Source organism: Malania oleifera, chromosome 12, assembly GCF_029873635.1.
Source record: "Malania oleifera isolate guangnan ecotype guangnan chromosome 12, ASM2987363v1, whole genome shotgun sequence".
Taxonomy (NCBI): domain Eukaryota; kingdom Viridiplantae; phylum Streptophyta; class Magnoliopsida; order Santalales; family Ximeniaceae; genus Malania; species Malania oleifera.
The window spans coordinates 69,942,921-69,970,067 of record NC_080428.1 but is presented as its reverse complement, the minus strand read 5'-3'; the positions used below and the strand labels follow the sequence as shown (position 1 = coordinate 69,970,067).

General features: G+C 35.6%; 1 protein-coding gene across 2 annotated transcripts; it reads left to right on the top strand.

Moving 5' to 3' along the window:
- The first annotated feature begins 2,041 nt into the window (after positions 1 to 2,041).
- LOC131145075 (uncharacterized) lies at positions 2,042 to 26,511 on the top strand. Of its 2 annotated transcripts, XR_009133971.1 has the most exons (9): positions 2,042 to 2,530; positions 2,712 to 2,764; positions 5,815 to 5,977; positions 6,354 to 6,442; positions 13,486 to 13,618; positions 19,085 to 19,177; positions 24,944 to 25,046; positions 25,699 to 25,775; positions 25,897 to 25,943. XR_009133971.1 is itself a non-coding variant. In XM_058094136.1 (8 exons), exons 1-8 carry the CDS (start codon positions 2,369 to 2,371, stop codon positions 26,271 to 26,273), a joined length of 1,173 nt encoding a protein of 390 aa, XP_057950119.1. In that variant the 5' UTR covers positions 2,042 to 2,368; the 3' UTR covers positions 26,274 to 26,511. The 2 variants fall into 2 exon arrangements, 1 of the variants encoding a protein (XP_057950119.1); XM_058094136.1 differs by lacking the exon at positions 25,699 to 25,775 and having other exon boundaries at positions 25,897 to 26,511.
- Positions 26,512 to 27,147: the final 636 nt, after the last annotated feature.

Here is a 27,147-nt window from a genome sequence, read left to right as displayed (position 1 = left end):
TCTTTACTAAACCTGATAGAAGGTGAGTGTTTATTTTTTATCTTTATTTTTTTTATCAAAGTATAGCTAATAACTGATGTCATTCTAGTACGACTGAAATGAAGCAGTTTGTACTAAAATAATAATATTGTTGTTATTTTTTCGTACACACTCTGGATTTAGTAGTTTAAAGTTGGATTAAATCCACTATTACCCCATGAATTTTTTAAATTCCTTGAATTTTTGAAAACTATTAGACAACCTCCTGAAGTTTAAATTTATTGACAAAATAAAATTTTCGCTTGTTGACCATTAGTCAACTGTGAAGTATATGTGGAAAAAAAATTATCCTTTATAAAATGATATTTTAAAATAATATCAATATTAGTAAATTAAATTGAGAAAACTGATCTGTTTTAAAAATTGAATAAGTAAATCGAAAATCTAACTGATTATTAAATTGAATGATTTAGCGGTTTAATCACTTTGGGTCATCCAATTGAATAATTATGTTATTATTTCAAAATATTTAAATATATATGAAAAATTTAAAAATACAAATAAATCATAAAAATCTAATAATTATAATACTATACAATTTTTTATTAGATGGAATTTTCATAAAACTTTAATGACTAAGCACATTATAAAACAAATATATAGAACATGGTTCAAAATTTTTAAATTCATGTAACCTATTAAACATATATAGTGTAAAAAAAATACAAACTAAAATTTAAAAATTCATATTTTAGAAATTTAAATTATAAAATTTAATTTTAGTTTTTCTGTATATAAATATGAATGTTAATTTGATAAAAAAAATTATATTAATTGGTTGACCTTTGATTAAGCCAATTCACTATTTTTTTCTTGATATTATCCAAATTTTTATATTTTAGATACGAGATTCAATCAAATTCAGGAAACAAGTTGCAATTCGACCAATCAACTGATATGAGCTGATTTTAAACTGTTTTTTATTTTTTAAAGATATATTTAATCATTAATTTTTATGAAAATTGTACAAAACAAATATTTTAAAACAATATTATTGTCTAAGTAATTTTTCTAAATTATTAGTATCATTTAAAATAAATCTATAGCTAGAAAACCTTATAACTCTTTATAATTAAATTAAATGCACACAACACTGTAGATTTATTTTTCCCTCCATCAACTACCCTAACTCCTCATTCGAAAATTACTTTCAAGCTCAAGAGTATTGTATACTAAAATTTGAAATATCTTTTTCAATCTAAATGCAACTCTTTAGATAACATAAACTAAAAAATCGTTTGGAATGCTTATGTAGAAGTGTTGAATTTAATAAGTGTTGATAATAAATGTTGGATTGGAGAAGTTTTGAAAATTATAAGTGACATTTGATTGTATTTAAATAAGTTTTATTATTAGTTTTAAATATAATTTAAATTAAAATTATTAAGATTTTTAATTAACAAATTTCAATAATAATTATTTTTAATTAAATTAAAAATTTTAATTTATTCTATGTCAAAATTTAAATTAATAAATGCTTTTTCGCTCCAAAAATTTAATTTATCACTATTATAATAAATAAATAAAAAAGGAGAATACAAAAAATTGAAATGTTACAAATTGCAATTGAAAATATTTTTGAAAATGGAATACTTAAGGTTATTAATAAAAAAATTGAATGCACAGTAAATCTCACGGTTCAGCGAGATTTAAACAAATGTCAAACCAAACAACAAGATTTAAATGATAGTCCAATCAAGTGTTGACGCATGGCAAACAAATCTTGTTGCTTGATTCAGTGAGATTTGCCTGAAAAATAAGTTGGTCCGGATGCGTGACAACCGGCGAGCGTGAGCACCATTCTGAAGATAATTTTTTTGAATAGAATATTATTTAATATATTATTTTAAAATAATAATAAATTGGAAAAAACTAGTTAAGTGTTTCTTTGATGGATGTCCCTATTATTTTTGCTAGTCGTGTTACGTGTCACGGGCATCACGGACCCGTAACCGCGGCTGCTGGCAAGGTGTTAGCCGGGGCTTCTTCCTCGAGTCCTGTCATGATCGCGAGCTATTCTCACTAAACCGAATCTGTAAATCGAAGACGGGTAACTAACCCCTTTAAATGAATCTGTTACTAAGCTTGACTTGGCAGCCAAAGTGCCATCGAGTTAGCTGTTGGGATGAAGATCAGTAGGTTGGGAGTTTCACCCTTTAAAGTTTAAACGGCTGCACCGAAGAGATTTGTTTCGTTTCTGGCCACAGAAGAAGAATATGAGATGAAATTATCATGCTTCGTCCTCTTCTTTCTTTCCTTTCTCTATGATTTCTGAAGCTGGGTGACTGATTGTTGCAAATCGGATCATTTCTACACGCTGTCGTGCGAAATGCCATCGATTTGTGCCTCTCATTGGGTTTTGATGCCTTGGGTGCGTAGAAATGTGCGGTTCTTGTCTTTTCCCCATTCGAACAGAAGAACTTCGTTTATTCCTTTTGGGATTTCGTCCTCCTTGAACGACGATTCAGTTTCAGTGCCCAAACAAAGCCAGGCAATTCTCTCTCTTTCCCCTCTCTCTGAGTTAATGCAAGCAATTGTCGTAGCCAGTTCTATCTAGTAATTTCTCAACGGAGCTGTGTTTCTAGGAATTTGAATAGAAGTTTTCGAAAAATTCGTGGTACAAATTTTCTGAATGGCGATTTGTTTTTGTTTTTGTCTTTTCTTTTTGACAGCTGAGTTATGATGCTTCGGAGGAGCTCTTTGGGCTTGAGGATTTACAGCCAAGGTTTCATCTGTTCTGTGTGTGCTTCTATGCATTCTTACCTCTTTCACGCGCACACTCCACTCTTTTATTTGTAATGAAGAGTAAGATTAGACTGAGATGTGGTTGCTTGATAGTACCTCATACTTTATGTTTATATACATAACATCTTTTGAAGGCTCTGGATGTAAATAGTAAAATTTATTTCTGTTACGGAGAAGAGTTTTGTACCATGCATGTTTCTGCAATTGTAGGAAGGTTGAAAAAGATGACGGTTGGCTGAATGGCGAAAATGCATCTTTAGGGTTCAATGTTAAATAAACATCTCAAATGAATATATCTAAGTTATAGAACTACATTTTCTCTGCAAGTTTGAGCTTTTTAGTGTAACTGATTGTTTGACATGGTATGGAAGCAGGAGATCATGTGTTTGAACCAGCATAGCTCCCAAAAAATATTACCCTGCTTATTGTGACCTTGGATTTTAGGCATTGGATTTGGATTGTGTAGATTTGGACAAAATGCAGTATCAAATTGTACTGAGTTTCAATCAAATCCTCAAAAATCTAAATTCAAGGCCTGCATTCCATGCTTCCAAACTCTGCCTAAAACTTTTTCATGTTTGGCTGACCCAAAAGGAAAAGAAGAGGCGAACTCAGGATTTTATGGTTGGAGGGGTGAAGATGAAAGAAATGTAAATTGTGAAAAACTAAAGTAGAACACTCATGGTAAAAAATGTTATTTGTGCTGCCACCCCTATTTTCCTAATATTCTAAAGACATTGGGAACACCATGAAATTATTTTACAAATAACAATGTATATATATATTCTTGAAGAAAAGTTTAAGAATTAAGGGGACCACCATCTAATTCTTTTATAAATTTGTAAGGTCTATTTAGTTGTGGAAAATAATTTTAATTTTTCATTTTTAATTTTCCAATGAGTTACAAAAAAGTCAGCTTATTTTTCAGTTTTGTAGCATTTTTATAAAGAATTGGAACATAAAGAAAAAGTTTCGGCACTATTCAGTTGTGGAAAATGAACTATTTTCTGTTTCCGTTTTTTCAAATAATTATAAAATGTCACCTTGTTTTCCAATTTTCTAAAGTTGTATAGGGAAGGGGGGGGGGGGGAATGTCTTTTTATTGTTTTCTAAATTTTTGATTTCTTATATAATTTTTAGGAAATTGAAAAACAAGTTGTCTTTTTTGTAATTATTTGAAAGTTTAGAAATGATAAATGAAAACTGTATGACACAACTAAACTAACCCTTTATTTTTGTGTCTTTTTAATACAAATTTTGGAAAACTAAAAAATAAGCTAGTGTTTTTTTTATACTTCTTTGGAAGACTAAAATGGAAAATGAAATCTGTTTTTGACCACTGCATGGGCCCACAACTTTTGAAGGGAGGAGCTAAGGTGGCATGGCCTGTCCTTGCCCTCCCTCCTTGTCTCCGTTCGTGGTTTTGTGTGGGGGAGTATAGGAATTTATGAAAGGAAAAGAACCACTATTCTCTAAAAATTTTAGCTTTTAAAGTAATCGAGTTGGAAATTCCAATAGTGAGAATTGTCCTGCATAAAAAATTAGAGAAGAGGAATGACTTATATACATGGATGGACCCAAGACCTAATGGCTTAAGATTTTGGGTCAACTTAGTGCTCACCCATGTATCAAGTCTGCGCAAGGACTCCCTCATGTTAACAAGTGGTGTTAGAGCCAATGGTTCATAAATCTTGGCAAACAACAAGGTAAGTCAAAGTCTAAAAGCTTATTTTTTTGATGTGTTATTAGTTGAGGGACCACTTTCGTGGTCGAGGACAATTAGGATCATCGATCAAGTAGATGGATTCGAATGGGGTCAAGACATGGCTATGGCGAACCACCAATGTAGAACTTTAGATGTTTATATTGTAGCTAAGTTTATTATTATTTTTTTAGTTTGAGAAAACTCTGGTTATATGATTAGTTTAGTTACTTTAGGTTTATTTTGTGTATTTTTTTTAAGTACTTTGGGTTTATTTTGTAATTACATGTTTTAGTTGGGGTTATTTTGTAATTATTTGTGAGAGTTGTGGTATTGGCTGCATAATTAGTGTGATTGTATGGAAGAGTTAATGTTTTAAATCAGAATTGCTATTGCTGTTTCCTTCTCTCTCTCCCCTTCTGTTTCGCAGGTTTCTTCTTCTTCCTCTTCCCATCTCTGTTCTGTTCTGTTCTGCCATTCTCCATTCTGTCTTTCTCTTTCTCCAGTCTGTCCTTCTCTTTCTTTGTTCTCTCTGCTGCCTTCTAATTCTATTTTGATTTCTTTTCTGTATTCTGTAATTCTGCTTCTGTTTCTATATCTCTGTACTTCTGTAATTATCTTCCTCTCCTTTTATTTTCCTCTTCTTCTAATTCTCTCCCATAATTCTCTTAGTCTCTCTCTATTTCTGAATTCAGTTGCCTGTCCTACATCATGTGGGAGGTAGGATTGATTCAAATGGCATGTAAAATGCAATTCAAGGCACGTAAAGCACAAGGGTAAGCTCACTTGAGCAATTGTCAGAGTTGGGCTTGCTTCTAAGAGACAGATGGCTTCTGCTTGTAACACACATGATTGATGGAAATTTCACTTATGAGAGTTGGCAAAAATGTAGAGGAGTGGTGCCTTATATATTTATATGGATGTACCCAAGGCTAAGATTTTGGGCGAAGTTGGTGCCCGCAAGCTTGTGCTAGGACTCCCTGGTCTTAACACATCAACTATTTATAGGTTGTTTTAGGCATCTTTGTTGCACCTTCAATTCATAATTTGATCACCATGACAGTTTCCTAATCTATGTGTTTGACAATGAGAAGGTTTTCTCTCAGTTCTGCGGTGTATATTTTGCAGGTTTATTCTGCAAACTTTTTTTTTTTTAAATAATTTTTATAATGATGCCCTTTCTCAATGGATTGGATCAATAAGTGTGATACTAGTTGCTGCCTTTAATCATGAAGCAGTGTTATGTAAACAACCATAGTATTTGTCTTATATTTCACATATTTTCCAATTTGTTGAGGCGCAACAGCTAATATATAATTTCACTCCAGGAATGTTATTTCTGGTGCAACCAAACCAAGGTCATGGTTTGGTCCAAATGGTCAGTATATCAGAGAGTTGCCTTGTCCAAGCTGCAGGGGAAGGGGTTATACTCTCTGTACAGAATGTGGAATAGAAAAACCTAGATTGGATTGTTCACAATGTAATGGAAAGGTACATGCTCTTGCAGCCTTATTTATTAATTCTATGTGGATACAAACATGCGATAAGTGGCTTGTACTTGATCAACAATGAGGGTTACTACCTCAACACCACTTTAGTACCTGTTAAGAATGCAAGGAGGTTACCTTCCTTTAGATTTTTGTGTTACATAAACTAAGTATCATAGACGCATGTTAAGTTTGCATATGACAACTGGAATTTTAATGGGAAAGGGGAATGATGTTTCTGCATAATAATGTTATAAAAATGTGATGGGGTCTTGTAATTTGTGCAGGACATGCAACCACTCTGTAAGTTATTTATCATCATGGATAACACACTATAGTTTCTTAACCTTGTTCTTATTCTTTTGCCTCAAGTATAACAGGGTTTGAGAACTTGCCATCAGTGCTCAGGGGATTGTGTAATTTGGGAAGAGTCAATTGATGAGCAACCTTGGGAGAGAGCCCGCTCAATGTAACTTTCTAACACCCTGCTTTAGTTTTACATGTTTGTTTAAATTTGTGCGTTTTTTTTTGTTCACCCTCCCCTTTGGTATAATTAACACCAAACGATATAATTATAGGCTTATGACTCCTATATTTCCTTCTTCTATCTACTTTACTCTATTCTCTGACATTGTTTAGTTCAATATTTCTAAGAGAAAATTTCATGGAGCAAGCATCCTTTTGCTTTTTGTTCAGTTACTTGTGGCTGTGAATTATACTTGCTCTATGGTTTTGTTCAATTTTGTATGATTGGTTATATTCTAAAGGACTTAAAAAACAATGTTTATGTCAATTTAATGTCAATAGGACGATCATGTATTTGTGTCAATAGTTGGTATACATTTTCTCTTATTTGGATAGGTTTTGTAGACCTATTCTCTTCTTTCTTCCTAAAACTTTGGGGCTAGTGGCATACTCGTATGATTGGAGACAAGCCCATGCAATGTAGGAAACAGAATCAGAGAGAGAATTGAGTGAGAGAAATAGAGAGAAGAGGACGAGAAGAAGAAAGAACAAGGGAGAAGAAGAGAAAACAACAGGATAGAAGAAAAGTTAGTGACATAACAGAGAAAAGAGAGTTCAGAAATAGGGCAGAGAGAAAGAGGCAGAAGAGGAGAACAGAACAGATCGAAGAAGAGAAGGCAGGAAGGAAAAGGAAGGAGAAGGGAGGAGGAAGAAGGAGGAGAGGAGAGGGACTGCACGAGTCAAGGAAGGAAACTGAATTGCAATTCTAATTCAAATCTGATGGCTGTCTCAATCAACTCATAAACCAAGTGCTTTTACCTAGAACTAACTAGAATGCATAATTACATAAGAACCCAGCATAACAGGAATTCGGGAAATTGCACAACACAAGCAAAAGTCTAATACAAGCATAGTTTCCTAAATCTACACGTATATGCTGACTAGGCAGCCTAAATTATTTAGGCAGTCTTCCGTTGTGCTCCCCAGCTGAAAGAAACTCAACCTGGTAGAGTGTGACTGTAACTATGACTCTTAACAACTTAGAAGCGCTCTCACAAACAACATTCTCAGTAAGCCATGTAGCACCTGAAGCAGGATGATCTCTCCATTGAGCCAAAGATACTGTTGAAAATCACTCTGAGGAGAAGTGATGAGCTCATCATCTATAATATACTCCACTGTGTTCTGTGCTAAGAAATGGAAGGAGCTTGAGGAGCTGCTGATCCTCACCAAATACTCTAAGCTCAAGTTGCAATAAGTCTCTGGCTCTCAGCATAGCTGTGCAATTTCTAAAACTAGCTCCCAATTTCTCAAATCATCAGAAAACTGCCCAGATAGAGCACACACAGTCCAGATAGCATCCTGGCAGAATTGAATTCATGCTAAAAAAAAGTGAACGTAAATTGGTAATTGATTTTCTATCAAAAACCAAAATATTGTGGCTAGAACCAATTTCTTGCAATTTTAGAAGCAGAAGTGATGCAGGGGCAGCATCAAGGTTCTGCAGCCATGGAGAAATCAGAAGAAAGGAAGGGGAAGTGAGGCGAGAGGAGATACCAGGGGAAAACTCTCATTCAATTCAATTCAAATTCATCAACAAGTGCCAACAACATGTCTTTCACACAGTATTTATAAGAAAGCCTTAACACATGAAACTACACATATACCCCTAAAACTACATAGCATACAAACATACCCTTACTTTACACAAATATTACAAACAAACCCCAAATACACATAATCCTATACTAATTAATGCTAAACACCCATAATAAACTACTAACCCAACCCAATGATCCTCAATCCAATTCTTCTCAAGTATTCTCCAACAAGGATCTTCTCAAGGTCTTGCTTCTTGTCCTACATCAAGAAGTTGCTGGAATTTTTTGTTGTTGGTGCATGGGAGGCATGCTCTGCTGGCAAGGAGCTTCTGGCGGTGGTGTCCTGGCTGGTGGTGGAGCAAAGGGTGGTGAGTTGTAGTGGCAGTTTTTCAGGATAAATTTGGAAAATGTGGAGTTTTGAAGGGGCGACGGCTGGAAAAATGTTTCGCTGGAGTGTGCCATATTGTTGGTGATTGGACAGCGATGAAATTCCAGGGGATGGCCTTTTGCTGGTGTCTGTCTTTGATGATGATGGATGTGCAATAAAATTATGACTGGAAAGGGCACAACTGTAATCTTCTCGGAAGTTGCAGATGAGAACAGTCTCTGGTGCATGGTGATCATGGTTTGCTTTGATACTAAATTGGTACAATGAACCAAGTCTTAAGTCCCACTAGAGGGATTTGAGGGAGAGAGATAGAGAGGAGGAGAAGAAGAAAGAGCAAGGGAGAAGGAGACTAGGAGAGAACAGCTGGATAGAAGTGCAGTTAGAGACATAACAGGGGAGAAGTTCAGAAACAGAGTAGGGATAAAGAGAGAGAAAGAGGAGAATAGAATAGAAAATAGGACATAACAGAAAAGGGAAGGGAAGAAGGAAAAGGAAGAAGAAGGGAGGAGGAAGAAGGAAGAAGGAGAGGAGAGGGGGGGCTACACAAGATATAGAGGGAAATTGAATTGCAATTCTGATTCAAATTTGATAACTGTCTCATACACTTGCAAACCAAGTACTTACTACAACTAACTGAACTTTTAACAGGAAATTACACAACACAAAAAAAATTTAATACAAGCATAATTTCCTATTTCCTAAATCCATGCCTAAAATATGTATGCCGATTAGGCAGCCTAAATGATGCAGGCAGTCCTCCACCATGTTTACTACTTTTTATGTGGGGTGAAGTACCTTAAGCTCATACAAATGGGACTTTTCTTATTGGGTTTGATATCCGCTATGCTAGTTTAGTCTTAGACTGATCATGGAATGCGAGATTAGAATTTTGCGCTGCCCTTTTGGACCTGCAGGTGATGTTGTTAGAACCTTTTTCTATTTTGTGAATTTAAATTGAGTACATTAAAGCTTGTGAATCTATATTGAGTAGATTCAAACTTAATACTATTATATGTTGATGTTGACTCTTTTTTGAAGGTGGAATCTTCAGCACTTCTGTTAGTACTTGTGAATGCACAACTTTGTTATTTGGATTAAAAAAAATAGTGTACTTTAAATGTATACTTTTTCAATTAGCCACATCTACAACAAGAAGAAGAAGTCCCACTAGGTGCGGTAGGCTACATGAATCCTTTTCCACCAATTCACCTGATTGAGAGCATTTTCCTCTTCTAGCTTAAGAGCTATTAAATCCTTCATCAGTACCTCATCCCAAGTTATTTTAGGCCTACCCCTACCCCTTTTCATACTATATACAATAAGTCACTCCTCCTCACAGGTGCGTTATTAGGCCCGTGTTTCAAATACCCAGACTATCTAAGCTGCCCCTCCCTTATCTTGTCTTCAACCGGTGCTATGCCTAGTTTATTGCATATATGCATGTTTCTTAATTTATCTTTAATGTTACACCACTTTTCCACTTTAACATTCGCATTTTGGAAAATTTTACTTTTTGTAAATGCTCTTAGTTGTCCAACATTCTGGTCCATAAAGCATAGCTGACCTTTTAGCCATCTTATGGAACTTTCCTTTTAATTTTAAGGGTATTCTATGATCACACAACACGCTTGACTCAATCCTCACCCAACTTGCTTTAACTCCAAGTTATCAAAATCCACTAGTACTATTAATTTCTTGATTATCAAGTTTAATCTTCTCTCAAATATTCCTTATGTTACTAAATTACATTTCATATATTATGTCATATTTCTACTTATCCTAATACCTTTAGACTCTAAAGTGGTCCTCCAATGTTCAAACTTAGCCACATCTACCTGTAAAAATTTATAGAACTATGAACATTGAGAGTTGGATGTATGTAACAATAGAGCATTTGCATTTCAATATCAATTTCAATTGTTTATTTGCTACCATTCTTTTGCTTATGTTGATGCCTTTTTCATGCTAAATGATTACACATACTGATGGATACACATGCATAATTTCAAATATACATACATCTGCATTCGGTTATAGTTTGTGCTTCTTTCTGAAAGCAAGAAAAAAATTTCTTGTGCACACTTTCTTCCAAGTGAAATTGGTTGAGGCTACAAACTTAATTGGATTGAGACTTGGTATAGAAACCTACTAAATGAGAACTTTCAAATTCAAGGAAACCCAGAATGAATAATGGAATTAAGAAAAATGGCTAGCTGGTTTTTACCGAAATGCGTTGAGGTGCAGCAGTTGACTAGACATTCTTGCTTTGTTTAGTTACTTAGGTCTGCAAAGTTTGATTTAATTTTACCCTGCTTTTGCCATTTGATGGGAGAGAAAACATTTTTATTAAGGATTCTACTGATTGAGGATGGTATGGGCAACCTATTTCCTGGGAAATAGCATTTTAAAATAAAGGAAGTTACAAGTCTCTTTTAGTGCAGATTGTTTATTAGAAAAAACTGAAATTCAGGAATTGTGAGTTCCGTTGCTGTTTGTTGCATCTACATTTATGCTTTATGAAATGCTAAAAAATGTAGGCTACAAGGAAAAGCAAAAATTGATGTGAAGCCTTGAGTTTGAAGTGCCATTAACATCATAAGAGGAAATGTGTTGTAGGAGATATGACAACTTATCTTTTCAAGGGATGAAGAATTGAATTGTGTTCATTTTTGTTGTTTGGTTGTAATGGTTACATTCCTTAAGAATCAGGGTGATAAGGGGTGTAAAACCTTGGAAATAGAGATGTGATGGTAGTCAAGTGGTGTGCAAGAGGAGAAAGTACTAATCACCTGCAGCACTATCCTATATTAAGGGAGTTCTGGAGCCTTATCTAGCAGAGTTTCTTGTGTTGGGAATAAAGAACAAATTCCCGAAACCTGTGAGAAACAAAATAGAAGAAAAATAACGCCAAAGAAAAATCAATCACACGCACAAGACAATATTTTCGTGGTTCGGCAATTTTGCCCACGTCTACGGAGTTGCAGGGATTTCAATATTATCAGGAAGAAAACACAGAGAGTGCGGCGATACAATGCTCTCCCTCTCGCTCTCTTGCAGGTACAATAACGCCAACCCTAATCACCCGAAAGCATTCCTTTTTATATGTTGCGCCTAGGGTTCCGTTCCGAATGGGCTCCAAAAAATTTTCCCAAGGGCGTTGCCCCCGGACCCCCACAAGTACAGCTTGTGCCCCCTTACGGCCCAAGCCTTTGCTCCATAGACTAAGCCTTAAGATAGAAATCTCTAATTAAATAGAGGTCGGGTCGTCATCCAAATTAAAACACAACTAGGCTCCACAAAAGCCCAACATCTTGTTGTGTCAATGATGCCAAATACTGAGTCTTCACTTCTACACTGCTGGAGTTTTAAAGGCTGGAATAAGACTTTGAAAAATGTGGAAATTGCCCCCCTTTGTGTGCTTTGGAGTATTTGGAGGGAAAGAGATGGGTTTTTTTTTTTTTTTTTTTTTTTAAGGATGGGTATGTGTGTACAGAACATGAAGGTGAAAAATCATTTTCATGCTAGCACACATTTTTTTGGAGAGTCCTGGAAATCTTACACCAATCCTCACTTCTTGGATTGATTTTTTGACTTCAGATTTCTTGTCTGTTTTCTTACTTTTTTGGTGGGTTGGAACGGCCTTGGTACCCTTTAATGCAATTACTTCTTTATCTATAGATTTGAAAAAAGGAAAGATACAAGAGTAGCTAATCCTTATTTCAACATAGGATGAGTTTGTTTCCCTTTCAAAAGGATAAACAATAAAAACAACAACAACAACAAAAAACCTGGAGTCCCATTGGGTGAGGTAAGCTACACGAATTCTTTTCCGTCAATTCATCCAATCAAGAGCATTTTCCTCTAAAGATTAAGGGCTGTTGAATCCTTCCTCACTACCTCATTTCAAGTTATTTTAGGTCTGCCCTTACCCCTTTCCAAGCCAGACACAATAACTAACTCACTCCTTCTCACAGGTCAAATGCCCAAACCATCAAAGCTGCCCCTCCCTTACCTTATTTTCAATCGGTGTTATGCCTATATTATTACGTATATGCTCATTTCTTACTTTATCTTAATGTTAAACTACTCATCCACCTTATCATTCACATCTCAACAACATTTATTTTTTGTACATATTTTTTCTTAGTTGTCCAACATTCTGAACCATAAAGCATAATTGACCTTATAGCTGTCTTATAAAACTTTTCTTTTAATTTTAATAGTATTCTACGATCACACAACACACATGACACACTCCTCCATTTTACTTAACCTAATTTAATTCTATGTACTACATCTTCTTCAATTTCCCCTTCAGATTGCATAATAGATCCAAGATATCTAAATATATCAATGCTACTCCTTACAGTACTAAAATTACATTTCATATTTTGTCTTATTCCTACTTATCCTAAACCCTTTAGACTTCTCGCTTTTATTCCACTCCGCTCCGACTATCATCAATCAACATGGTATCATCTGCAAACAACATACACCAAGGGATCTCATTTTGGATATTTCTTGTTAGTTCATCAATTAGTAAGTAAAAAGATAAAGACTCAAAGTAGAACCTTAATGTACACTTGTTGTGATTGGAAAATTTCTAGATTCTTCTCCTATAGTCCTAACGCTAGTCACTACTCTATCGTACATATCCTTAATGACCTCCGTATATCTACTGCAAACTCCTTTCTTTTTTTAAAAACCACCAAAGAACTTCCTTAGGAATTTTACCATAAGCTTTCTTTAGCTCAATAAAAACCAATGCAAGTCCCTTTTCTTTTCCCCCAACTTTTCCATTAAACTTATTAAAAGATAAATAAATTCTATTGTTGATCTCCTAGGCATAAAATCAATTGATTTTCTGAAATCTTCATTTCTCAAAAGAATATGCTTCAAATTTTATTGTGTTAATTAAGTGCTTGTGCTTTGTGTACTTGAGTTAGTACTTTAGTTGTGATTTTTTTGGAAGGTTTATTAATTATCATTCATATGTTAAATGTTTGAACTTTAGCTTTCTGGTTGGATCTGATGATTTTAATGCTTGTTCATTTACAGTTCTCCACTCAAAATGAAAGAAGATGATGAAGTTGACAAGTTAGACATAAAGCTAGATGTGAGGAAAAAATCGAAGCGTGTATATCAATCACCACCCCCTGAAGTTGGGTTAAAGATCAGCAGATCATTAAAAGTTAGTTACCAGCTTCAACCTTGTTTGTTTTTGCACATGGATTCATGCCTTCTACGACACGTACCATTTTGATTCTCTTTTCTGCCTTTTTCAACAACTACTATAGTTGTTCCATTTCCCCCATTGTGTCTTTTCATTCTTTGCTTAAGATTTCATAATGTCTTATGTACATTGACCTTAGTGGTGTGGTGTGATGGCTACCTTTGTTTTTTAGATGTTTTCCTTTGATCCTTTGGTTGTTCTGGCGGTCTATTGTCCTAGTTGTCCTTATTTCAGACCCTATTCATTGCTGGTATTATTTATACATAAAAGTTAGATTTTGTAGTATGTTAACTGTGATGTCCATTTGTACACACTTCATGTTATAAAAATGATCAGCTATGCTTTAGGAAGTGGACGAAATCAACTAATCTTGTCTTAAAGTACTTCATCAATATTGGATTTTTTTGATAGAAAAAAAAGAACATAATTAACAAAAAAAAAATACAAAGAGTGGAAGATGAGATACCCTCCCAAATTAAACAAAAACGGTTACATTAAAACTCCTCTCCAATCCCTCTGATGGTCAAACAACACAACTTCTCGAAGGAAACCCAAAGAATGAGCTCAAAAGGAAGTAAGGGAAACAATTGTATCCTAAAATAGATGTAAAGGAATTGTTCTTGCCATTAAAAATCTTTGCATTCCTCTTGAACAAGGGCCAAAGAAGGGCAAAAACAGCCTATATCCATAATCCCAATGCCTCTATATTGCACCAATAGAAAAGCATCAACAATCAGTGGCAGCACCAATGCCTGATCAAGAACTGAGAATAGATAGGCCCAAAGCTGCTTAGCCAACTGACAATGGAGAATCAATTGATCACTAGTTTCACCTCTAAACACATAATACAAATATTTGGATTGTTAGCCTTGTAAGGCCTCCTCACTGCAACACCATTGGTATTAAGCCTATTAAAAGCAAAAGTCTGTTAAGGATATATTGAGGTCGTTAAGGATATGTATGATAGAGTAGTGACTGATGTTAGGACTATTGGAGGAGAATCTGGAGATTTTTCATTCACAATAGGTGTACATCAAGGTTCTACTTTGAGTCCTTATATTTTCACTTTAGTAATTGATGAACTTACTAGCAATATTCAAAATGAGATCCCTTGGGGTATGTTATTTGCAGATGATATCGTGTTGATTGATGATAGTAGGAGTAGAGTAAAATCTAAGATAGAACTTTGGAGAGCCACATAGAGTCTGAAGGGTTTAGGATAAGTAGGAATAAGTCAGAATATATGAAATGTAATTTAGTAAGGAGTAGCAGCGGAGAGAAGATTAAACTTGATAATCAAGAGATTAGTAATACTAACACATTTAGATATCTTAGATCTATAATCCAAGTGGAAGGGGAAATTGAAGAAAACGTAGTACATAGAATTGAAACAAGTTGGGTTAAATGGAGGGGTGCATTAGGGTGTTGTGTGATTGTAGAGTACCCTTAAAATTAAAAGGAAAGTTTTATAAAACGGTTATAAGGCTGGCTATGCTTTATGGTTAAGAATATGGGCAACTAAAAAACATGTACAAAAAGTAAAAGTTGCTGAAATGCGAATATTAAAGTGGATGAGTGGTATAACATCAAAAGATAAAGTTAAAAATGAGCATATATGCAATAATTTAGGTATAGTATTGATCGAAGACAAGATAAGGGAGGGGCAGCTTAGATGGTTTTGGCATTTGAAACGCATGCCTAGTAGAGCATTTGTGAGGAGGAGTGCATTAGTTATTATTTCTAGCATGAAAAGGGGTAGGAGTAGGCCTCAAATAACTTCAAATGAGGTAGTAAGGACTTAATAGCCCTTAATCTAATTGAGGAAAACACTCTCACTTGGGTGAATTGGCGGAAAAGGATTCATGTAGCCGACCCTACCTAGTGGGACTAAAGGCTTGGTGTTGTTGTTGTAAGAGCGGAAGTCCATATAAAAAGCTCGTGAATGTTGATAGGTGATATCTATTGCACATTTGGACGTAATAGAGAATATGGCCCTTGATAGAGGCAAATGGCCAAAGAAATATTCATCTAGCAAAAAACAGCTAGTTAAGATTAGGTCTTTGTCAAGTTGGCAGAGTTGCCCATTTGTATGTATATATATGTCTATGTAGCTTATAATAGTGCTTAAGAATCCAACCTAAGAAAGGACAATAATGCTCAAAACTCCACAACTATTGGCTTGACATATGCCATGCCATCAAGCCTTGTTACTGTGGGGCCTGGGCCATCATCCAGAAAATGAAGTGAAAATAACTGCTTCCCAAAAGCTTTTTCCACTGCTTAAATCAATGTTTTAAAAGGTGAAGGAATGGGGTGAGGTTTTTTAGATCTTAAGAGGAGAGGTGTAAGTCTTCTAGCTTGAGGCGTATGCCTTTTGAGGATTTTATTTCTAGATAAAAATATGTATATAAATTACATATATTTTAAAATAAGAAAAATAAGAAATTACAGATAAAATGCACAAAAAAATAATGCATGCATATGTGCAATTTGTAAACAATTTGTTGACCATTAAAAAAAAAAAAGAATTCTTACTTTAATTCATTAAGGAAATCATGCCAAGTGGTAGGTATAATATTATAGAGTTCAAATTATTTTTAAGATCTAAGATGGAGTAATCATTTATTTTGGAAAGGTTGGGGTTCAAGTGTTTTTGAGATCAACTCATATTACGGCATTCTTTTCATTTCAACCTATAGTTAAAAATTTTCTAGCCAAGTCTAATTGGAGATTTCCACATCCACAGTGCGTTAACATCTCAACTAAAGAGGCGGACAAAGTGTGGTGGATAAATTTGAAAGACTCTGTATGTAACACATTGGCTTTTTTGGGATTTGTTATTTAGATTGAGCCTCATGGTGTTTTAGGCATGCCTCATCTTGAGGAGAGCCTGGATTGAGCCTTTTAAAACGTTGACTTAAATTAAAGGACTTGAAGAGTCAATATCAATGTTTTAAAAGGCAAAGGTGTAAGGCTAGGCGTGTTAGCCCTTAAGAGGCAAAGCGTAAGCCTTAAGGCATTGTACCGTAAGCCATAAGGCATTGTAGCATAAGACTTTTGAGAATTTTATTTTTAGATAAAAATATGTGTAAATAGATGAGATGTTTTAAAAATAAAGAAAAAATTAAGAGAATCACATATATAATGGTAAAAAAATTAAACGTACTTTGCAAACAACTTGTTGGCTACTCAAAAATTGCTCACTTGAATTCATGTCATAAATGATGAAAAGAGATAGCTATACTATTACAAAGTTCAAATTATTTTCATAATCTAAGAAACAACTCAGTTATTATGACATTCATTTTATATAAACATGTAGTTAAAATTTTCTAACCAAATCTAACTTGAGAACTACACGCCCAAAATATGTAAGCCTCAACTAAAAAGGCACAAAAGGCATGCCTTTTGTACGAGGGTGTAAGCCTTAGCATGTAATGTGTTAGCCTTTTTGGAATTTGGTATTTTTTATTGAGCCTCGAGGCATTTTAGGCATGCCTTGCCTTGAGCGAGCCTTGATTAAGTCTTTTAAAACATCGGTCAATACACTTGTTAAGCATATGAAAACACTATCATGCTGTTGAGTTTGTGTAGGGATAATGCTTGGATTTTTATAAATGAAAGATGGCTGGCCTTGCCCCAGTATTTCAGTCTTATTTATTTAGTATTATTATTATTATTATTATTATTATTTGCGTATAATCTTGATCTCCCATCGCTGATCAGTTTTGAGTTAATAAAGTTCATAACAGTTATAGAATGTTCTTCCAAAAGTATAATCTAGAAATTGTAATCTTGCTTGAATGAAATTTTCCTGCTTTTTTTTTTGGCTCAATTTTTCATAATGACCAAGAACCCTAAAAACTGCCACACTATACTTTTATATCAGAATATTGATCCTAAACTCACTTTTTTCTTGATTATTCTGGTAGTCACCATGCTTCAAGGATACCCTAGTAGACCAAACATCATCTCTCATATCCTGTAAAGTACTTGGTTTTCAAGTCCTTGGAGTTGGTAATGTTGATGCTACATATATATATTGCTGTGGCTGATGTCGTAAGAGTGGTGGTCTTGAAGGAGAGTTTGCTGCTTGCAGATGTGAGAGCAAGAGGAAGCAATGGTAGACCAAAAGCTGCACATTCATACTTGCACCATCATATTGTTTGCCACATAAGATAATTTCTAGCAGGGAGTTTGGGATTTTCTATGAGCAATCTCAATTTGCTGGCTTAACTCTGAAGGCTTGCAAGCCTTTGGCAAGCATTATGAATAAGCTATATTTCAGGGGATGGTGGGACATATTCTTTTGGTGGGCCAGAAGGGTACTCTTGATCCTGGTCTCGACCATTTGCAAGTCTCTACTCTGCATCCAAGGTTAGGCCATGTTGTCATCCAGTATCCCATGAGCCTTTGGTTGCCCTACTTTGACCTCTCGTACAAGGCTCTGTGCTTGCATGGAGCCCCTCTTAGTTCTGTTCATGGCCATAGGCATGGCATTTGTGAGTGTTAGGGGCATGCTTGTTAAGGCAAGTGTGTGGAAGGCTGGCAGCAGCATAAAAGTACTCTGTTCTTTTCCCTGTGGTGGTCAGCCACTGCTGAGTTGATTTTGGCACCGCCAGTGTGTCAGCTCAGTGGGGACCGTGTGGTATCAATTGTTTTAGTCAATTTTGCTCCCCCCCTATATGTGATACCATCCCTCCCTCCTATCTTCCCTTCTTCCCCTGAAATTATTATGGTTGGACATTTTAAATCTTTTGTTTTGAGTATTAGCAAGAACTTCAGTAAAACAAATGAGAATTGCAGGACTATAAGCAAGCCGGTGTGGATGCAAGTTCTACTGGCCAAAAAGATCCAACCTGCAGCCACACCAGCCTCAAGATACAAAGAGATGAATTAAAAAGGCAAGCAATTGTACAGATGAATTTGGGAATTGCATTTCAATAGTCTACAAATCATGTGTATTCTTATTTGCAGATTAATGTGACCTAACATGACAAATGATTGCTTCTGCCATAATTGATGCATTTATGCCTAAATGAGTTCTACTAAGTTCACTTGCTGGCTGCTGTACTGTTAATTCAATATCCAGAAATAAATCTCATATTTTATTAAAATACATAGCTGACCTTTGTTAATGACTTAATGTATTTCAAGTGATTAGGAGTTACTTGTGTTTCTTTGCAGTTGTGCAGCGCAGAATGTTGTAGTATGATTGTGTGCTTTCTCTGTTTCCAATTACATGCATGATGTGTTCTCTAAGTGGTCACAAGTAAAGATTCTGTACCATGCTAAATTTGGCTTGACTTTATAAATTGAGATGTTTGTTTATTGTTTCCTTTGATAGTGCTAGGTATTTAATCAATGGCAGCAGTTTACTATATTGGCTGTGGTAATTTTCTTTGTTTAGTTGGATGATTGCAGAGCCTCAATGCCACAACTGGGTTATTTAGTAAGAGAATGAAGATTATCCACCGTGATCCTATCCTTCACGCGCAAAGGGTGGCTGCAATTAAGGTATGGAATTTTAAAATATCTCGCATTTCAGAAATTCCAGTATTCAAAACCGATTATGCTGACAGTTATTTTAGAATATAGATCCATATCAATTAAAACTTTGGTTGACACATGTATGTATTTTGCACTTCTCTTTTTCTGATTTGTAGTATTTATAAGATTTCCCATTGGTAAATTTCTGCAATCCACTAGAAGACGGTCAAACAAAAGTACTTTAGTCTTCAAAAAAACTAACCTAGTGTTTGAGAGTTTGGAGTTTGAACCTTGGATTTGGATTTGTGGATTTGAACAAAACATAATATGAAACTGTATTGAATTTAGCACAAATCTGTTTAATCTAAATCCAAAGGCTTGGATTCCATACTTCCACACAGAGCTAATAGTTTACTGCAGAGCATAAACTTGTGACAGTATGATCAAAGTTGTGACTTTTGAAAATATTGATTTATTCCTATTGGTAACATTGAGATTTTTATTTAGGATGGTAATTTTGTATCATAGAAATGGCATGTTAAGAACAAAACCATGTGGCACAAGTGTTCAGAACTGAATATGAAGTAGAAATGTGAATTTTCATATTTTCATCACCGAATTCGCTAACTGCATAAGATGAGAAGTATACAAGTATTAATAATTTAATATACACTTTTTTTTTCTCTCTCTTTTTTCAGATTTTATTTAACCCTTTTTTCCTAAAAAGAAAAAGAATGTGTTGTGTATGATACAACACTAAATGAATTTGCTAGTGTTGAGAATTTGATTAAAATGAATGACCTAACTTGAAGATAGGTCTCTCCCTCTATTTATAATACAAATTAAAGACATTCTAATGACAATAATACTAACCCTCACTATTAACATACTAACACACTTAATAATAATAATAATACTAAAAGACATAAGTAACCTCTAACACTCCCCCTCAAGCTGAAGCATAAATGTTATATGCTCCTAGCTTGTTACAAATAAATTTAACACAAGTACGCCGAAACTTTGGTAAACAAATTAGCAAGCTGCATATCAGACTTCTGCACAAGTTTTTCTCGAACAAAATGACAGTCAACTTCAATATGCTTTGTCTGCTCATGAAAGATTAGGTTGGAGGCAATATGAAGTGCAACTTGATATCACACATCAATTTCATTGGCTGAGAATGTGAAAAACCCAATTCTTTCAACATGACCATACAAGTTCACAAGTGCTGTAAGTAATATCTCTATATTTTGATTTAGCACTTGAACCGGGGCCATCACAGTTTGTTTCCAAGAAACCAAATTACCACCAACCAAGATACAGTATCTGGTTGTGGATCTTTAGTCAGAAGGTGACGTGGCCCAATCTGCATTTGTATATCCATGGATATAAGTGTGACCTTGACAATATTAAAAACTTCTCCGAGATGCACCTTTGAGATATCTCAAGATGCGAATTACTGCATCCCAATGACTTGTACTATGAGAATCTAGAAATTGACTCATAACACTTGTTGCAAAAGATATATTCACTCAAATGACTGTGAGATAATTCAACTTTCCAACAAGTCTCCGGTATTGTTTAGGATTAGGTAGTAAATCAACCATATCTGACACTAACTTGCTGTTAGGATCCATGGTTGTGTCAACCGGTTAGATCCCAACAATCTAGTTTCTCTATGAAAAAACAGTTCCCATATGGGATCTATATACTTTTAATACCCAAGAAGTATTTCAACGGTCCAAAATTTTTTGGTTTGAAATTAAGGTTATAGAAAAAGTTTGAGACTCTAAATACCTTTATCATCATCACCTGTAATAACAATATCATCCTCATAAACAACAAGAAGGATCCTATCTGATGAAGTATGATGATAAAACACAGAATGATCCACTACACACCATTGAAGACCAAGCTCAAGTAGTACAACTCTGGTAGTCTGTTTTAAACCATATAGTGCCTTCTTGAGTTGACATGCTAAGCCTGACTCCCCTTGAGCAACAAAACTAGGTGTTTGCTCCATATAGACCTCCTCCTCAAGGTCACTATGCAAGAAGACATTCTTTGCGTCTAACTGATGCAAAGGCTAGTGACAAGTAGTAGCCAAGGAGATGAATAGACGTACTAATGTAAGTGTGGCAACTGGAGAAAAAGTGTTAGAATAATCGAAACCATACACCTGAGTATACCCCTTAGCAACAAGACGGACCTTTAGACAAGCCATAGAACCATTAGGGTTGACTTTCGCAGTGTAAACCCAATGACAACCAACCACAGACTTGTCAGGAGGAAGAGATACCAAGTCCCAAGTGCCATTGTCCTGTAAAGCATTTATCTCTTCAACCACAACATTCCTCCATCCAGAGTGGGCTAAGGCTTTTGAAATAGATTTAGGAAGAGTAGTAGATGATAGAGCAGTAACAAAACAATAATAGGAGGTGATAAGAAGTTGTAACAAACATAGTTGAAAACGGGATGTTGAGTACATGTGCATTTACCTTTTCGAATAGAAATAGGAGGATCAACATCATGGGAAATATGATCATCTAATGAGGAAACCAAAGGCGTGGTAGTAGAAGCTAGAGGGAACTTTCTCCCTTGGAGCGGCCATCGTGAATTCACCCGCAAATTAGGATGATCAAGATGATGAGAAGGACTCAAACTACATCGAGACTCAGATGGTTGGTTGGGCAAGGACAACAAAATAGAATTTGGAAGATTAGGCAGAGGAAGAGACTTATTGAGATCAGGAGCACTTAGGGATTGGGTGTAGTAAGGTGTAGACTCAAAGAAGGTAACATCAGCAGAAACAGAAAAAACGATGTAGCATAGGACTATAACAACGATAAGCCTTTTGAGCATATGAGTAGCCTAGAAAGACACATTTTATAGCATGAGGATCCAACTTATCCACCCCAGTTAGTTGATGAACAAACATCACTCCAAAACACTTTATGTACATGCATTTGATAAAGTCAGATTTCAAGGATGTGTCCATTTTTCCTCTCTACAACCCCATTTTTTTTTATGAGTGTGAGCATAGGATGATTGATGGACAATGCCAAATTGAATCATATAAGTAGTGAATTGTGCACTGAAATTCTCTTTAGCATTATCACTTTGAAGTATTCAAACTGGCAAACCAAATTGAGTCTTTATTTTAGAACAAAAGACTCAAAATACATGTTATAACTTGGAATGATCTTTTACTGAATATAGCCTAGTCATTCTTCAATAATCATCCTCAAAGGTTACAAAGTACCAGAAACCCAACTTGAAAAACATCATAATGAACTAACATGAAGGGGCTTGTAGCATTTATGAACTTGGGAAATGAAGGGACATGATGGTGCTTTCCTAACTAACAAGACTCACAATCAATACTAGACACAAAACTCAAATTAGGAGCATGATGTTTTAACTTTTCCAGTGAAGGATGGCCAAGACGACAATGAATTTGAAGAGGTGTTGCAGCACTAGTGCAGGCGGTAGAAGGAGATAGCGGCTCAAAGTGATAAAGTCCACCAGCTACATGTCGTCCACCAATCGTATTCCTCATCTTCAAATCCTAAATAACCACAAAATTAGGGGAGAATGTCACTAAACAATTTATGGATTTAGTAATCTTGCTAACGGACATAAGATTGAAAGGAAATTGGGAATATACAAAACCGAAGGAAGAGAAATAGTAGAAGTGGGATTTATAGTCCCAATTCCCTTGACTGCAGTGGTGAATCCATCAACAAGAGTAACACAAGGCAAATTTGCAGGATTTTGAAGAGTGGAGAAGAAATTAGGTATACCTGTGGTATAATCATTGGCAGCGGAGTCTATCACTAAAGGACTAGGACGAGAAGTACTTGATGATAGGCAGACCGTGGGATTACCTGTTTGGACAAGAGATGCAATGGGAAGAGAAGCTTGTTGTGACGCACTGACACTTGATGCTGCTGGAGCTTGGAATACTCTTCCTCTAACATGGATACAGTACGTTGTCTCCCACTTGGCCCCAAAGGCGTGGAGTTGGTGGTGGCTGCATTGGCTGCATCCAAAGGTGTGAAATTGGCGGTGACTGCATTGGCAACGCGTGAAGGTCTACTGTGGAGATCTCAACATTGCTCAATAGTGTAATTACTTCGTCCACAATGAGTGCACCTGCGAGGAGTGCCTCTACCTTGTCCATCTCTACCACCATGACTACTTGAACCACCTCGATAACTTCTGTGGTTGTTTGGTAGAGTACTAAAATCACCCTATGTAGCAATGGTTGTCCTCTCAAAGCTAGATGCAAGAGTGGGAAAAATGTGTGCTAAAGGTAGCACGAAGGACATGAGAATAAACATCGGCAAATGATGGCAACTCTGCACTACTAAGAATTTGGGACTGGACTGCCTCAAATTCGTGTCTTAAGCCCTCTAGAACCCGAAGAGCTGCCATCTGCTCTCTCTGCTTCTGCATTTTATGAACGTTGACAGTTATAGGTTGTCGGCAGTTACAGGTTGCACGACATTAAGCTCCTCATGAATATGCTTCCTCTCTCCAAAATAATCTGTAATGCTCCAATCTCCTTGTTGTAACTAGAAGTACTCCTAGGATAAATCATACATATGTGTAATGTTACTAGAGTATAGAAGCTTGACATAATCCCCAATCTCCTTGCATGTATCTAAATGCATACACATCCGTGCAATTTATGGCTCCATCAAATTCCACAAGAGGGAAACAATCGAGGAAATCTTCTTGAATCCACGCTTTTGTTCTCTTTTCATCAGAAGGGTCAGATTGGAGCACGTAGTCAGATTTTCCTAATCCTGCTAAATAAACCCGAACTAATTTAGACCATTGAACATAATTCTTTCCATCCAACTTTTGAGTTGTTGTTGGGATTTATAGAGTCCATTCCAATACTCCCAAACTTGTAGCCACACCAATGTCAAACAAGAAGAACAATTAAAACTAATCGGGACAATCACAAACTATGTGAAGCACCGACACAACCACGGATGAGGTGAACAACTTACCAACTGAGATAGCACTGCCACAGTCTCACAATTGTAACTTGCAAACACTGCCATTGCTCCAAGAAACCCACAAAGAAGCCTTTACGAGCACCAAACAAAAATTAATGAATTACCACGAGTGTGTGGTCGAAAAAGGTTGGATCTTTGGACAAAAAACATGTTCAATAACTTGATAATATTATCTAGAGAGGGAATTAGAACATGGGAGAGGAAAAAAAAGAAAGAGAAAAAGAAAAGGGTGGCTGGAAACTCTCTCATGCACTGGTGCATGGGCTCAGCACTGCTGGCAGTTGGCCAACGTGTGGGGGTGCGTGGGGCTGTTTCTGGAAATGGGGTTTTGTTTGGGTAGGCTTTGGAGGGTTCTGTTTTTGGCTATATGGTTAGTTTTGTGAAATAATGAAGGATGGAGGTGGATCTGAGAAGGGCAGCGATGAGAATGTGTTTTTCCGGTGACAGCCGAATATGATAGGATTTAGGTTGGATCATGCTTTGATACCGTGTTGAGATTTTGATTAAAATGAATGACCTAACTTGAAGATAGGTCTCTCCCTCTATTTATAATACAAATTAAATATATTTTAATGACAATAATACCCTTACTAATTCTCACTAATTAACGTACATTTAATAATAATAATACTTAAAGACATAAATAACCTCTAACAGCTGGAATTACCTTTAATTTATGAAAGTGCTCTGTAGTTTGTAATTAACATTGTGGAAAATGAAAAGATTCTCGTTGATGTATTTAATGTCTATATTTTTCATTCAGAAAACCAAAGGAACTGCTGCAGCAAGAAAGCGTGCTTCTGAAGCTATGAAAGCTTTCTTTCGTGATCCAGATAATCGTCACAAGAGAAGCATTGCAATGAAAGGTTGGTTCAATAATTTCTGAGATTAGTTCATACGCTCCATTTATTGCTGTAGGATTTTAGTCAAACTTGCACGTTTTATTCCTTTGGCCCTCCTGCGCAGCACATATACATGATGCAACTTTTAACTGGTAAATTTGTTAAGTGTTAATTTTTTTTTTAAAGATAAACATGTTTTTGTTTAATTTAAAAATTTTTGGAGTTGCATCTTCTCATTTCTTAGTGCATCTCTTTAGTTGTTTCCATTTGTGACAATTCCACCTCAGTTGCATGTTGGTGATGAGTAGTACTGATTTTAATGGTTCAGGATTCAAATATCTGCTTAAATTTTATGCCATCCAATGCTCATTCTGTATAATTTGATTTTTTCAGTGTTTACTACTTTTCATTGAATGAATACCCACTTGGGAAAATTTTCAATTAAATGTAATTTTAGGACAAATTATTTTTAGACTAGCCTTCAACATCTAAATCACATTCTTATAGTTGATTGATATTTTATTTTGAGTTTAAAGTCATGTTTGGAGGAAAGATGATTGTTGAAGTTCCCCAGAGCTGATTTTATATATTGTATTTTGCCTACTTGCAAAGAATTTACTTTGTCGTTAGGAATTGTTACGATGAACTGTGTGGAGTTTTAATAGAGCTAATGCAGGCAAGCACTTGATGACTTAATAGTCAGGGCACAGCTTCTATTCAACAATCCAGAGTCTGTAGTCTAGACCATCCAAGGTTTCTGCTTGATTACATCAGGCTTTGGGAAAAAAAAAAAGTTCCTTTCATCACAGTTCGGATTATTGAAAGAAGAAAAATTATTTACTTCATAGTTGCTGCGTGTTTTTTCCTGATGCAGGAGTTAAATTTTACTGCAAAAACTGTGGACATGAAGGTCACCGAAGATACTACTGCCCAGAACTTAAATTGAAAGACAAGCGATTCAGATGTAGTGTATGTGGGGGAAAGGGCCATAACAGAAGAACCTGTCGGAAGTCAAGAGATACCGACGGCAAAGTTTCAAAGCATCATCGCTGCAGGATTTGTGGAGAAAGTGGGCATAATAGCAGGACATGCTCTCAAGCCACTAGTTTTAAGGTGCAGAATACTAAAGCAAAGAAGGGCCTTTTGGCATCTGGAGGTAGGGAATACGCATGCAGGCTGTGCCAAGAGAAAGGGCATAATAGTAGGACATGCCCTAGTAGAAGTAAAGATCCCATTGCAAAGCATTCTTAAATTTGAAGATTGAACTGGTAATGAGGAGCTGTCAAGTTTCTCTGGAAAAGACATTAAACCCTTGCCCTGTTAACTTGTGCATCCTGTAAACAGTTTATGCCGCTCAGTTGTGGTTTTCCAATTCTGTGTGAGTGGGCATTTTTCTTGTCGACAAACACAAGCACATGCTGGCTTGATACAAAGTCCATGCACCTTTGAATTACATTGCGAACAATCTAATCAGAGTTTTTCTGTTCAATATTCTGCTCTCGAAATTATACCTCCTCCCCATTTTAAATAGCTGTACCAAATTCTCCTCCTGTTCCTCTGCCAGGGACTGAAATGACTGATGTGATATAACTCAGAGAAGTACCCACTGCCTAGCATTCAAAATTCACAATGGGGTCTGGGATGAAGAAGCTTGTGGATTTCAATGTTAACCAAAATGGCAGCAAATTAGTCTATAGGTAGAGGGACAAATTCTTCCTTCATTTTTCTTGCTAGGATCTGAATTAAGGAGAGCTTAGGAAAACATTGTTTTCTTCCATTTTGTCATGGTTTTAATACTCGGATCAAGCCTAATGACGTCTCCAACAAGCCAAAATTGATGAAATTAGATGGGTACACAAACAAAAATTTTATTCACTTTCTACTTAATTGGAGCAGAAATAATTAGTGCAAAAATTTTGAGCATTTTTGGTATCAGTATTCACTTTATGCCTCCTTTTGTTTAAATTTTTTCACTTGGGAGTATAGATTTTGGATTTGTGGATTTGGACAAATTTAAACATGATTTAGTATTGCATCCTTTTTAAATTCAAGAAAAATTTGAATTCAATACAAATTTAAACCTGAAGCTTCTTAATTAATATATATATATATATATATATATATA